Source organism: Mobula birostris, chromosome 2, assembly GCF_030028105.1.
Source record: "Mobula birostris isolate sMobBir1 chromosome 2, sMobBir1.hap1, whole genome shotgun sequence".
Lineage (NCBI taxonomy): Eukaryota > Metazoa > Chordata > Chondrichthyes > Myliobatiformes > Myliobatidae > Mobula > Mobula birostris.
In genome coordinates this window covers 78,945,288-78,960,781 of record NC_092371.1, presented here as the reverse complement: position 1 = coordinate 78,960,781, position 15,494 = coordinate 78,945,288, and the positions used below count along the sequence as shown (strand labels likewise).

General features: G+C 39.6%; 1 protein-coding gene across 1 annotated transcript in view; it reads left to right on the top strand.

The window, feature by feature from the left end:
• LOC140210637 (deoxynucleoside triphosphate triphosphohydrolase SAMHD1-like) overlaps positions 1-15,494 on the top strand; it is a 70,033-nt gene that overhangs the window by 17,104 nt on the left and 37,435 nt on the right. The window contains exons 4-5 of the mRNA XM_072279773.1: positions 13,373-13,533; positions 15,156-15,271. Coding sequence (XP_072135874.1) covers positions 13,373-13,533; positions 15,156-15,271 — 277 coding nt within the window. The remainder of the gene's footprint in view (positions 1-13,372; positions 13,534-15,155; positions 15,272-15,494) is intronic.

Here is a 15,494-nt window from a genome sequence, read left to right as displayed (position 1 = left end):
CCTTAATCTCTAATCATAATCCATACTCTCTAAATCAGGTAGCATCCTGGTAAATCTCCTCTGTATCCTTTCCAATGCTTCCACATCCTTCCTATAGTGAGGCAACCAGAACTGGACACAATACTCCAAGTGTGGCCTAACCAGAGTTTTATAGAGCTGCATCATTACATCGCGACTCTTAAACTCTATCCCTCAATTTATGAAAGCTAACACCCCATAAACTTTCTTAACTACCCTATCTACCTGTGAGGCAACTTTCAGGGATCTGTGGACATGTACCCCCAGATCGCTCTGCTCCTCCACACTACCAAGTATCCTGCCATTTACTTTGTACCCTGCTTTGGAGTTTGTCCTTCCAAAGTGTACCACCTCACACTTCTCCAGGTTGAACTCCATCTGCCACTTCTCAGCTCACTTCTGCATCCTATCAATGTCTCTCTGCAATCTTCGACAATCCTCTACACTATCTACAACACCACCAACCTTTGTGTCATCTGCAAACTTGCCAGCCCACCCTTCTACCCCCACATTCAGGTTGTTAATAAAAATCATGAAAAGTAGAGGTCCCAGAACAGATCCTTGTAGGACACCACTAGTCACAATCCTCCAATCTGAAAGTACTCCCTCCACCAAGACCCTCTGCCTTCTGCAGGCCAGCCAATTTTGAATCCACCTGGCCAAACTTCCCAGGATCCCATGCCTTCTGACTTTCTGAATAAGCCTACTATGTGGAACCTTGTCAAATGCCTTACTAAAATCCATATAGATCACATCCACTACACTACCCTCATCTATATGCCTGGTCACTTCCTCAAAGAACTCTATCAGGCTTGTGAGACATGATCTGCCCTTCACAAAGCCATGCTGACTGTCCCTGATCAGACCATGATTCTCTAAATGCCCATAGATCCTATCGCTAAGAATCTTTTCCAACAGCTTTCCCACCACAGGTGTAAGGTTCACTGGTCTATAATTACCCGGACTATCCCTACTACCTTTTTTGAACAAGGGGACAACATTTGCCTCCCTCCAGTCCTCCGGTACCATTCCCGTGGACAATGAGGACATAAAGAGCCTAGCTAGAGGCTCAGCGATCTCTTCCCTCACCTCGTGGAGCAGCCTGGGGAATATTCCGTCAGGACCCGGGGACATATCTATCCTAATGTATTTTAACAACTCCGACACCTCCTCTCCCTTAATATCAACATGCTCCAGAACATCGACCTCACTCATATTGCCCTCACCATCATCAAGTTCCCTCTCATTGGTGAATACCAAAGAGAAGTATTCATTGAGGACCTCGTTCACTTCCACAGCCTCCAGGCACATCTTCCCACCTTTATCTCTAAACGGTCCTACCTTCACTCCCGTCATCCTTTTGTTCGTCACATAATTGAAGAATGCCTTGGGGTTTTCCTTTACCCTACTCGCCAAGGCCTTCTCATGCCCCCTTCTTGCTCTTCTCAGCCTGTTCTTAAGCTCCTTTCTTGCTTCCCTATATTCCTCAATAGACCCATCTGATCCTTGCTTCCTAAACCTCATGTATGCTGCCTTCTTCCACCTGACTAGATTTTCCACCTCACTTGTCACCCATGGTTCCTTCACCCTACCGTTCTTTATCTTTTTCACCGGGACAAATTTATCCCTAACATCCTGCAAGAGATCTCTAAACATCGACCACATGTCCATAGTATGTTTCTCTCCAAAAACATCATCCCAATTCACACCCGCAAGTTCTAGCCTTACAGCCTCATAATTTGCCCTTCCCCAATTGAAAATTTTTCTGTCCTCTCTGATTCTATCCTTCTCCATGATAATGCTAAAGGCCAGGAAGTGGTGGTCACTGTCCCCCAGATGCTCACCCACTGAGAGATCTGTGACCTGACCCGGTTCATTACCTGGTACTAGATCTAGTATGGCATTCCCCCTGGTCGGCCTGTCCACATACTGTGACAGGAATCTGTCCTGGACACACTTAACAAACTCTGCCCCATCTAAACCCTTGGAACTAATCAGGTGCTAATCTATATCAGGGAAGTTAAAGTCACCCATGATAACAACCCTGTTATTTTTGCACCTTTCCAAAATCTGCCTCCCAATCTGCTCCTCGGTATCTCTGGGGCTACCAAGGGGCCTATAGAATATTCCCAATACAGTAACTGCTCCCTTCCTGTTCCTGACTTCCACCCAAACTGACTCAAAAGAGGATCCTGCTACATTACCCACCCTTTCTGTAGCTGTAATAGTATCCCTGACCAGTAATGACACCCCTCCATATGTATGGACTTGGACTCCACTGCAGTCTCTAGCAGAGTATTCCACAGATTTACTACTCTCTAGCTAAATAAATTCCTCCCTACCTCTGGTCTAAAGTGTTGCCCCTCAGTTTTGAGGCTGTGCCCTCTAGTTCTGGACATCTTCACTAGAGGAAACATCCTCTCCACATCCACCTGATCTAGTCCTTTCAACATTAGGTCGGTTTCAATGAGATTCCCAAACGTTCTTCTGAATTCCAGTGAGTACAGGCCGAAGATGCCAAATGCTCCTCATATGTAAGCCCCTTCATTCCTGGAATCATCCTTGTGAACCTTCTCAGGGTGCTTTCCAATGATAACACATCCTTTCTAAGATATGGGGCCCAAAACAGTGGACAGTACTCCAAGTGTGGCTTGACTAGTGTCTTATAAAGTCTCAACATTATCTCCTTGCTTTTATATTCTATTCCACTTGAAATAAATGCCAACATTGCATATGTCTTCTTTACCACAGACTCAACTTATAGATGATCCTTCTGAGTGTCTTACACGAGGAATAAGTCCCTCTGCACCTTTGATGTTGGAACATTCTCCCCATTTTATCAAAATGCAATACCATACATTTCCCAACACAGTTTCCATCTGCCACTTTTATGCCCATTCTTCCAATTTGTCCTGCTGCAATTACATTGTTTCCTCAACACTACCTAGCCCTCCGCGTATCTTCTTACCATCAGCAAACTTTGCCACAAAGCCATCAATTCCATTATCTAAATCATTGACAAACAATGTGAAAAGCAGCGGTTTCAATACTGACACCTGATGAACATCAGTAGCCACTAGCAGCCAACCAGAGAAGTCCCCTTTTATTCCCAGTCACTGCCTCCTGCCTGTCAGCCATTCCGCTATCTATGCCAGTATCTTTCCTGTAACGCCATAGGATATTATACTGTCAAGCAGTCTCATGTGAAGAACCTTATCAAATACCTTCTGAAAATCCAAATAAACAACATTCCCTGCCTCTCCTTTGTCCACCCTGCTTGTTACTTCCTCGATGATCTCTAACAGATTTGTTAGGAAATATATCCCTTTACAGAAACCATGCTGACTTTGACTTATTCTATCATTAGTCTCCAAGCACCTCAAAATCTCATCCTTAATAACAGACTCCAACACTTTCCCAACCTCTGAGGTTAAACTAATTGGTCTATAATTTCCTTTCTTTCGCCTTCCTCCCTTCTTGAAAAGTGAAGTGATATTTGCAATCTTCCAGTTCAACCTGGACTATTCCAGATTCAAGAGATTCTTAGAAGATCATGACAATGCATCCATTATCTCTTCAGTAACCTCTCTCAGGACTCCAAGATGTATCCCATCTGGCCCAGGTGACTTATCCACCTTAAGACCTTTTAGTTTGCCTGGCACTTTTCCTTTGTAATGGCAATAGCACTCACTCCTACTCCTCTGGCACACTGCTAGTGTCTTTCACAGTGAAGACATGCAAAGTACCCATTAAGTTCATCTGCCATTTTTTGTCCCCCGTTACTACCTCACCACCATCATTTTCCGGTGGTCCGAAATCAACTCTCATCTCCCTTTTACTCTTTATATAACGGAAAAAACTTTTGGTACCCTGCTTTTATTATTGGCCAGTCTACCTTCATATTTCATCTTTTCCCTTCCTGTAGCTTTTTTAGTCCCTTTTGTTGGATTTTTAAAAGCTTCCCAATCATCCAACTTCCCACTCACTTTTGCTACATTATATGCTCTTTCCTTGGCTTTTATGTAGTCCCTAACTTCCTTTATCAGCCACGGTTGCTTACCCATGCCACCAGAGAACTTCTTTCTTTCTTTTTCAATCTTTTTATTAATTTCAAAATATAGAAACAAAACATAGCAATAATACAGATAATGTGAGATGTATTGTTACATTTAAAAAAAGAGTAATTGCAAAACCAAATAGTGGAAATTACCAAAACTCCCATACATGTAGAACTGATCACGGATAATATAAAGCAAAAAAAAGGAAAAAGACAAAAAAAAGAAAAAAAAAACCCATCCCAAAAGAAAAAAAAACTAAACTAAACTAAAAGACTTGGGCAAAACTAACAACTTAAAAATGGAAAAGAAGAAAACCTCAGCGTTGACGCCTCCACTCCCCTCCAACAACAATACAGAGAAATAAAACCAGTTTGGAAATGATCAAATTACATCAAATGAAAATGCTGAATAAATGGCCTCCAAATTTTTTCAAACTTAATAGAAGGGTCATAAACTGCACTTCCAATTTTCTCCAAATTCAGACACACCATAGTTTGTGAAAACCAATGAAATACTGTAGGAGGGTTGATCTCTTTCCAATTCAACAAGATGGACCTTCTAGCTATTAAAGTAAGAAATGCAATCATCCTTCGTGATGAAGAGGTTAAGTTATTTGAGTCTATCATTGGTAGTCCAAAGATAGCAGTAATTGGATGAGGTTGTAAGTCTAGATTTAGGACCGTTGAAATAATATCAAAAATATCTTTCCAATATTTCTCCAACAAGGGACATGACCAAAACATGTGAGTTAAAGAAGCAATCTCAGACTGGCATCTGTCACATATTGGATTAATATAAGAGTAATAATGAGATAGTTTATCTTTGGACATATGAGCCCTGTGAACTACTTTAAACTGTATCAACCTATGCTTAGCACATACAGAGGATGAATTCACCAACTGAAGAATTTTTTCCCATTTTTCAGTCGGTATATTAATCTCAAGTTCTCTTTCCCAGTCAGCTTTAATTTTATTAGAGGCATCAGGACATAAATTCATAATTATATTATATACAATTGCTATTACACCTTTCTGAGAAAGATTTAAGTCTAAGATTTTTTCCAAAGTGTCCATTGGATATGGGTGTGGAAAATTAGGAGAGACAGTAATTAAAAAGTTTCTAATCTGTAAATATCTAAAAAAGTGAGATCTGGGTAAGTTATATTTATTAGAAAGTTGATCAAAAAACATAAAACAGTTATCCAAAAATAAATCGCGAAAAGATATTATACCTTTGGTTTTCCAATCAGAGTAAGCTTGATCCATCATGGAAGGTTGAAAAAGAAAATTTGATATAATGGGACTTGCTAGAATGAATTGATTAAACCCAAAAAATCTTCGGAATTGAAACCATATACGTAAAGTATGTTTAACTATTGGGTTATTCATTTGTTTATATGATTTAAAAGAAGTAAAAGGAAGTAAAGTTCCTAAAACCGAACCCAAGGAAAACCCTTGTAATGAATTAGATTCAAGATTTACCCAATGAGGGTTTAAAGATGCATCCAAATCTTGTAGCCAAAATTTTAAATATCGAATATTAATTGCCCAATAATAGAATCTAAAATTTGGGAGGGCAAGTCCCCTCTCCTTCTTGGATTTCTGTAAATATCTTTTACCTAACCTAGGATTTTTATTCTGCCAAATATATGAGGAAATTTTTGAATCCACGTTATCAAAAAAAGATTTTGGGATAAAAATTGGAACCGATTGAAATATATACAAAAACTTAGGCAAAATGATCATCTTAATAGCGTTAATCCGACCAATCAAAGACAAAGAGATTGGGGACCATTTGGTAAATAAAAGTTTAATCTGATCAATTAAAGGTAAAAAATTAGCGTTAAATAAATCTTTATATTTTTTGGTAATTGTTATCCCTAAGTATATAAATGAATCAGTAACCAATTTAAATGATAAACGTCCATAAATAGGTACATGCTTATTTAAAGGGAATAATTCACTCTTACTAAGATTCAATTTGTAACCAGAAAAGTTACTAAATTGAGCTAACAGATCTAAGATAGCAGGAATTGACTTCTCCGGGTTAGAGATATATAACAACAAATCATCTGCATGTAATGATAGTTTATGTATTTCATTTCCACGGGTAATACCAACAATATTTGGCGAGTGACGGATAGCAATTGCTAAAGGTTCAAGACCAATATTAAATAGTAAAGGACTAAGAGGGCAACCTTGCCTAGTACCGCGAAAAAGACGAAAAAAAGGAGATCTATAATTATTTGTACAGACCGAGGCTACCGGGGAGTAATATAACAATTTAATCCAAGATATAAATGTCAAGTTAAAATTAAATTTCTCAAGAACATTAAATAAATAAGGCCATTCAACTCTGTCAAAGGCTTTCTCAGCATCTAATGAGATAATACATTCCGGGGTAGTAAGTGAGGGGGTATAAACAATATTCATTAACCTCCTAATATTAAAAGATGAATAGCGATTTTTAATGAATCCGGTTTGATCCATGGAAATAATTTGAGGTAACACCTTCTCCAGTCTAGTAGCTAGAATTTTTGAAAAAATTTTTGAATCTACATTCAGAAGAGATATCGGTCTGTAGGATGCACAATCCGTAGGATCTTTATTCTTTTTAAGAATTAAGGAAATAGAGGCTTCATAAAACGATTGTGGTAATTTACCTAAACTAATTGCTTCCTTAAATATTCTAGACAACTTAGAAGAAAGAATGGAGGAAAAAAATTTTAAAAATTCCACTGTAAACCCATCGGGACCGGGTGCTTTACCGGAATTTAATGATGAGATTGCAGTTATTATTTCTTCCTCTGACACCAGAGAACTTCTGTAGGATGTCCAATCCTGTGCCTGGTGAACTATTTCCAGAAACTTCAACCATCTCTGCTCTGCCATCATCCCCACCAGTATCCTCCTCCAATCCACCTGGGCAAGCTCCTCTCTCATGCCTCTGTAATTCCCTTTATTTCATTGCAATACAGATACATGTGAGTTACTCTTCTTCCTCTCAAATTACAGTATGAATTCAATCATATTATGATCACTGCCTCTTAAGGGTTCCTTTACATTAAACACCCTAATAAGATCTGGGTTATTACACAACACCCAATCTAAGACAGCCTTTCCCTGAGTAGGCTCAAGCACAAGCTGCTCTAAAAAGCCATTTTGCAGGCATTTGACAAATTCCCTGTTTTTTGTTATTTATTTTTTATTGAATTTCATCATCAAACAAATATTTCCATAAGATGCATTTCAGATACTGTACATATATATCACATAATCATATTTGTCACAAATCTCCACATAATATTTATCTGAGGTATACACTTATAGAAAGGAGAGGAAAGAAAGAACAATCAAAAGAAGAAAACTTATGTACAAAGTAGGGAATTATCTCTTTTTTTACAACATATTCATTGACTTGTGAGAATAAAATCAGGCCAATGAGTTGTAATGTAGTTAAATCATTTTTCCAGTATGAATAAAATTGTTCCAACTTATAATTAACAGATGCTGTTATCTTCTCCATTTTGTAAATGTCCATTGTAATTTCCATCCATACATTTAAAGTTGGGCTCTCCTGAGATAACCATTTCCTGGTAAGGGTCTTTTTACCAGCCACCAGCAGTACATTCATTAAATATTTATCTCTTTTCAACCATTCTTGAGGTATATACCCAAAATGCATGGTCTTACTCTCTAAGGGTATTTCACACTTAAAGATTTGTAGGGCATTATGGATCCCACTCCAATAGTCTTTAATAACGGGGCATTTCCAGAAAATATGATAATGGTTTACATTTTGATTTCCACAATTTCTCCAGCAAGCAGGGGTGTTACTATTATAATGGGATTTCTGAGAGGGTGTAATGAAGTGTCTTACCAAGTTTTTCCACCCGAACTCCCTCCATTTCTGTGAACTGGTACACTTCCATTGATACCTCCATATTATTGTCCATTCTTCCTCAGATATTATTATCCCTCCTTCCTTCTCCCATTTTGTTTTCATGTATGAAGTCAAATGTGCTTTAAGATTTGACAAACCCTGAAACACGATTGAAATTATTCTACTACCGTTGTCTGAATTATATGCTTTTCTAAATAGCTCTATCAGACATGTACTTGCCTTGGTTACATTTTTAACCATCCTAGTAACATACTGTCACATCTGTAAATACCGGTAAAAGTCTTGTTTTTCTAATAAGTGTTTCTCTTTGAGCATTTCAAAACTGAACAGTGTTCCTTCTTTCATTATACTGCAAATAGCTGTTATTCCTTTCGCTGTCCAGTCCTTAAATCTAGCATCCAGTTTATTCGGTGTAAAATCCGAGTCATATGCACACCATTTAAGAATTGCAATGTCTCACTCCATTTCACCCACGGGTTGTCAATATTATTTATGTAACTTTGTAGATTGTTATCAGCCAAAATTGCCTGTATGGGGATGGAAAGTATCCTCTCCTCAATGTTTTTCCATTGAGCGTCATATGATGCGTTGCACCAGCATATCATGGCTCTCAACTGTGCTGCAAAATAATGATTTCTAAGAGAAGGTAGGCCCCATCCCTCCTCTTCCTTGGCTAATTGCAAAGTTTTGAGACAAATCCTAGGCCTTTTACCTTGCCATATATATCTTGATAGCATCTTGTTCCATTCATTGAATTGATTTTGATTAAACTCTATTGGTAGGGTCTGAAAGAGATACAGTAGTCTGGGCAGTACATTCATTTTAATAGATTCAATCCTTGAACTGAGACCAAGAAAAGGGATTAGGTTCCATCTTGTTATGTCTTCCTTATTTTTTTTATATATAGGCTGATAATTGCATTCTGATAATTTTGCCAAATCTTTTAGCATAATGATGCCCAAATATTTGATGGACTCTGTTTGCCATGCCCAAGGCTATCTACTTTCAATTTTTCTTGATGGGCTATAGTTATATGAAAGTAAACAACAGGAATTCTGCAGATGCTGGAAATGCAAGCAACACACATCAAAGTTGCTGGTGAACGCAGCAGGCCAGGCAGCATCTGTAGGAAGAGGTGCAGTCGATGTTTCAGGCCGAGACCCTTCGTCAGGACTAACTGAAGGAAGAGTGAGTGAGGGATTTATATGAAAGTAGTTGGGTTTTATCTATGTTGATCTTGTATCCTGATAATTGGGCATATTGTTCAAAGGATTGCATCAATTTCAGTAAAGAGTATGTTGGTTGCCCTAGAGAGATCAAAATGTCATCGCGTAACAGGCCAATTTATGCTCTGTCCCTTTAATAGTAATTCCCCTGATATCTTCATTTTGTCTGATGTATTGAGCTAATGGTTCCAGGTATAATGCAAAGAGTAGCAGTGACCATGCACAACCCTGTCTCATGCCCCTTTCTTGGGTAAAACTATTAGATAAATATCCATTGATTTTAATCCTGGCAGAAGGATTGTTGTATAGTGCCTGTATAGTTTTAAATAATTGTGTCATGTAGACCAAATTTATGTAAAACTCTGTAAAGAAAATTCCAATTAACTGAATCAAATGCCTTTTCAGCATCCACACTTATCACTATTGCTTCAATTTCATTTTTTTTAATATGGTCCATAATATGAAATGTCCTTCGTATAATGTCTTGTGTTTGGCATTGTTGTATGAAACCTGTCCAATCATTATGTATCAGTGTGGGTAGAAACTCTTCTAATCGTTTGGCCATGATGGAGGTAAATATTCTATAATCCACATTAAGAACAGATATTGGTCTAAATGACCCACATTCCATTTTATCCTTGCCTTCTTTCAGTATAGCTGAGATTATTGCCTCCTTCCAGCTGGGTGACATTTGCGCATTTCTTATGGTCCAGTTCAGTGTGGGGAGTAAAATAGGAGTTAACTCACTACTAAACTCTTTATACCACTCTGCCATATATCCATCTGATCCTCGTGATTTGCCTAATTTAAGCCTACTAATTGCAGTTTTTAGTTCAGCTTCAGTTATGTCAGCAGTCATCGTTCTATTTTGTTCTTTGCTTAAAGTGGGTAACTCTGAAGAATTCAGAAAGTGTCAATTTGGGTTATGCTTCCCCCTGGAACTTTGGAATATAGAGTTTTGTAAAACATTTCTTTTTTGTAATTTATTTTTCATTGTTTCATCATCAAACATTTCCATAAGATGTATTTCAGATACTGCACATATATATCATATAATCATATCTGTCACAAATCTCCACATAATGTTTATCTGAGGTTGAGCTTTGTAAAATATTTCAAAAGCTTCTTGAATTTCACTTAGCTTATTTTTTTCTCACTTTTGTTCTTGGATCCCTTATTCTATGAATTGTATTTTCTGCTATTTTTTTTTCAGTTTCCATGCCAGTACTTTCATAGATTTAGATCCACTTTCATAGTGTCTCTGTTTCAGAAACATTAATTTTTTTCTAATTTCTTGTGTAGCCAAACTATTAATTTAATTCCTAATTTTTAAAAAATTTCTTCTAGTGTATCCTGTGCCAAACTCAATTTGGATTTTTTTCTAGTTCTTTCATCTTACTTCGTAATTCCTCTAATGTTCTATTCCTTATTTTTTTTCTGATATGAAGATATCACTATAATTTTCCCTCTTAAGACAGCCTTCAGAATATCCCATAGAATGGAAGGTGAAACCTCTCCATTATCATTGAATTCTAAGGAAAGACCGATTTCTTTTTTAATTTGTTACTTGAAATAGGGATCTTTGAGTAGACTTGAACTTAGTTTCCAAATAGTATTCTTTGGTTGTAGGTCAAAATCAACAGATAAATATATAGGTGCATGGTCACTTACATCTATTCTCCCAATTCCACAGGTGATTATCTTGTCTCTATCTTTTCCAAATTTTATGAAATAGTCTATCCTTGTATATACGGAATGGGGGGTGGGGGGACCACAGAATAATGAGTGTAATTCCTTCTGTCGGGGAAAAGGTCCCTCCATATATCAATTAGACCAGCATCCTCAAAAAGAGTGTTAATTTTCTTATGTAAGGACTTTGTTTCATAAGTTTTCCTATTGGAGGAGTCTAGCTTTGGTTGTAATTGTAAATTTAAGTCTCCCCCGCATATCAAGAGACCTTCTGTTTCTGTTACCATAATATTAGTAATTTTCTGGAAGAGACTAATATCACTTCCTGGGGGTGCGTATATATTCAATAAAGTAACTGGATTTCCATCTATATTCACCCTTACCAGAATATATCTGCCCTCCTTATCTCCCATTTCGAATACTTTTTCAAAATTTAGTTTACTTGAGATGAGAATAGCAACTCCTCTTCTATGTCCTGATTTATATGAGGAGAAAAACAAATTAGTGAAGCCCATTCCCTTTAATTTTCCATGCTCATTATCACTTAAGTGAGTTTCCTGTAAATATACTACATGGACTTGTTCTTTTTTCGTTTTTGATAGAATTTTACTGCGCTTGACTGGATTCAACAGCCCATTGACATTAACAGAAATGAATTTTACTTTGTCCTTAGCCATGTGTATTTACCTGTTAGTATATCATTGAAATTTGCAGAATATAACTTAATCAATCTACTCCCTGAACAAATAAGAGCCAAGAAATGCGAATAAAAAAAAGGTAACGAAGGTGTGATTCCAAGGCTGGGGTCTCTAGATGACCCTGGGTTGGGCTGGAAGAAAAGTCTAGCTGTGGGGGTTCGCCCCTCCTACCTGTGGGTTGAGGGCCCCCACTGCAGTACCTATAAAAGTAAAAAAAAACTACGTCCATTACACAGAAATGATTTCCCTGTGTATTCCTCCCATGAATATATTCTTGGGGAAAAAGGAATGAATAAATTAACTTCAAAAAATTGACTAATGTAAAATCCACATTATAACACGTATTTCTTGAGATAGGTATATCACCGTCTATTTTTGCTTCTGTTTAGTTTATCAGCTCTTTTAAAGTTAGTCAAACCTTATGGCTCTTCTGGAGGAGTTGAGGGCTGCCCTCGGAGAACTGACAGTCTCTTCCTAATATCCTTCTCTCGTCCTGCTCCCGTCCCCTGCTTTCTAGGTTCTCTTACTATTTCCCAACACAAAATGCTGTGTAGATGCTGGGATCAAATTTAACACACACAACATGTTGGAGGAACTCAGCAGGTCGGGCAGCATCCGTGGAAACGATCAGTCGACGTTTCGGGCCGGAACTAAGTCCTAACAAAGGGTTCCGGCCTGAAATGTCGACTGATCATTTCCACGGATGCTGCCCGACCTGCCGAGTTCCTCCAGTGTGTTGTGAGTCTTACTATTTCCCAAGCAGCTCAGGACAAGTGCTCAGCCAGACTTTCTCTTGGCTTGACAAATTCCCATTTTTACGATCTGACACCAACCTAATTTTCCCAATCCCCTTGCATATTGAAATCCCCTATTACAATTGTGCCATTATCCTTATTAAAAACCTTTTCCAGCTGGATTTTCAATCTTCCCTCCTGTATGCTGATTCATCACCACTTTTGCTTTGGCCATCAACAGTGGTGTCGTCAGCAAGCTTAAACATAGCATTGGAACTGTACAATCATAGTTATAAAGTGACTAACCCAGGGGCTAAAAACCCAGCCTTGTGGTGCACCTGTGCTGACGGTGAGTGTTACCAATCCAAACAGACAGTGGTCTGTAAGTGAGGAAATCAATGATGCAGTTGCTGAAAAAGAAAATGTGGAAAACTCAGTGCCCTACCACTCATCATCTAAGTCCTACCCTGGTTTGTCCTCATTAAGTGCAACACCTCACACTTATCTGCATTACATTACATCTGCCACTTTTCCAGCTGGTCCAGATCCCCTTACATACTTTGATAGCCTTCCTCGCTGTCAGAGAGGCAACCAATTTCAATCACCCTCTGGCTTCTCGAATGAAACTAATGCCCAATCCAATTTTTTTGCCTCATCCCAAATGTCAAGCAACTGAACGTTCTTGACCAACCTCCCATTGCAGGACTTTGTCAAAGATATTGTTTAAGTCCATATAGATAACATCTATTGCCTTGCCTTCATCAACTTTCCTGGTAACTTCCTCAAAAAAATCTACAAGATTGGTTAGAAGTGACCCTCCATGAACAAAGCCATGTTGAGTATCCCCAATCAGTCCCCTTCTATTCAATTATTTATATATCCAGTTCCTTAGCATAGCTTCCAGTAAATTTCCCTCTACAGATGTTAGGTTCACTAGTTTATTTAGGGGAATAAAACACAAAATACAATTGGTCAGGCATTGTCTTCGACAGAGAGATAGAAAGGTGCCTTGTGATGTGAGCAGAGACCTTTCAATTCCCCCACAGGTGTTCAACGACCCGATCCACGGCCACATTGAGATGCACCCACTGCTTGTCCGCATCATAGACACGCCGCAGTTCCAGCGTCTCCGCTTCATTAAGCAGCTCGGAGGGGCATACTTTGTGTATCCTGGGGCCTCCCACAACAGATTCGAGCACTCCATCGGGTAAGGACTCAAGAAGATTCCAGCACCCCATCGGATAAGGATTTGGGGAGATTTGAGCACCCCATTGGGTAAGGATTTAGGGAGATTTAAGCATCCCATTGGGTAAGGATTTGCAGAGATTTGAGCACCCAATCGGATAAGGACTCGGGGAGATTCGAGCACTCCATTGCGTAAGGACTCAGGGAGATTTGAGCACCCCATCGTGTTAGGACTCGCAGATTTGAGCACCCCATCGGGTAAGGACTCGGGGAGATTTGAGCAGGTAAGGACAATCCAGGAAGTTAGTCTGGTCAATGGATGAGTTGTCACACGTAGGTCTTCCACCCAAAGCAAAGTCCGTCGATAGGTGAAACCTGAAGGGGGAGGGATGAATTAAAGAGCTGGGAAGTTCCCACCTATCACCTTGTAGTTCTCTCTCCCCTCCTCTCACCTTTTAAATCTACTCCGCAGCTTTTCTCTTCCCCAGTCCTGCCAAAGACCTTCGGTGCGAAGTGTCAACTGTACTTTTTTCCGTGGATGCTGCCTGGCCTGCTGAGTTCCTCCAGCATTTTGTGTTGGATTTCTAGCATCTGCAGATTTTCTCTTGTTTGAGGGTAGCCGGGAAGCTCCAACCACGGTAAGATAGTGGACACGTCTATGCCAGCAGTTGAAGCCAGTTTTGGCGGACTGGGCAGATGAGACCAATTACAAGATCCAATGGCCAAGAAGACGGTGCTGCAGTGCCTCATGGAGAGCGACGGGCATGACACACACAGAAGGCGACACGGCTATCCACTGCAGCCAAGGAAGACTCCAGTCGTGATGATTTTTCATACCTTTGGACCAAGATTATTGAGGCCACAAGAGTGAAACTGCCCCAGGGCAATGGCTTTTTTTCCTGTAAAACTGTTCCCAAAGAGGTCACATCATTGTCAGAAGCAATGAACAGCCAACACATCTGTGAAATGCTCTAACAAGACTCTGAAGTAATATGATGTGAATTCCTTGATTGTGACGTTGACTGAGTGAGAGAGAGCATTGTCCGGCAGGCAGACAGTGACCCGGTATTACTGAGTGCGACAGAGACCACGGGACAGTGTGGAGCAAAGTGGTGAAAGGCAAACGGCAGAACTGAGATCAGAGCAGAGAGGGCGAGACTGAACCAAGCTGTGTGTCAACACTGTGTTTATGAACATCCCCCTTTCAATGGACCTCTAACCTGGAGAGAATTGAAGCTGGTTCTCATTAATGTCCCTCCCTAAACCACTTCCTCTGGCAGTTTATGCCATCTATCAACCACCTTCTTAGTGAGGAAGACTGCCACTCGGATTCCTGTTAAATCTTCCCCCGCCCTCACTTTAAACCCATGATCTCAAGACTATGCATTTACCCTGCCTGTGCCCCTCCTGATTTGATACACCTCTATAAGATCACCCTTATTAATCTTTCCTCGCATGAGTAAAGTCCCAACTGTTCAACATCTCACCATAACCATCGGTATTAATAAATAGCAGAGACTATGACAAGGCAATTATTAGCATCTATACTTGTATCAACTATGGACCTTTAGAGTTAATAGTATTTGAAAGCAGTTGAAGAAAGTTTGTGTGTCTATATTTGATTGCTGTCTCTTTGCCCTGCAGTGTGGCGCATCTGGCAGGAAAACTGGTGAAAGTCCTGGCTAGGCACCAACCGGAACTTCAGGTTGACCATCGGGATATCCTGTGTGTTCAGATCGCTGGACTCTGCCACGATCTAGGTGAGGGAACAGCTGTGTTGAGGTCGATGTACCTCGCAGGTGAAGGCACTACAGGGCCATGGGAGCAGCTGGTGGGACAGCATCTTCCCTTTTATAGTTTTGCAAAGTTTGGGCTGTTTGTTGACTTCAGAGATTGGGCTCACTGCAAAGAGGAATGTCTAGGAGAAAGACTTCAAACCCAGCTCGTGGTCGCCAGGGAGTGACGGAGCAGGTCACAATAATT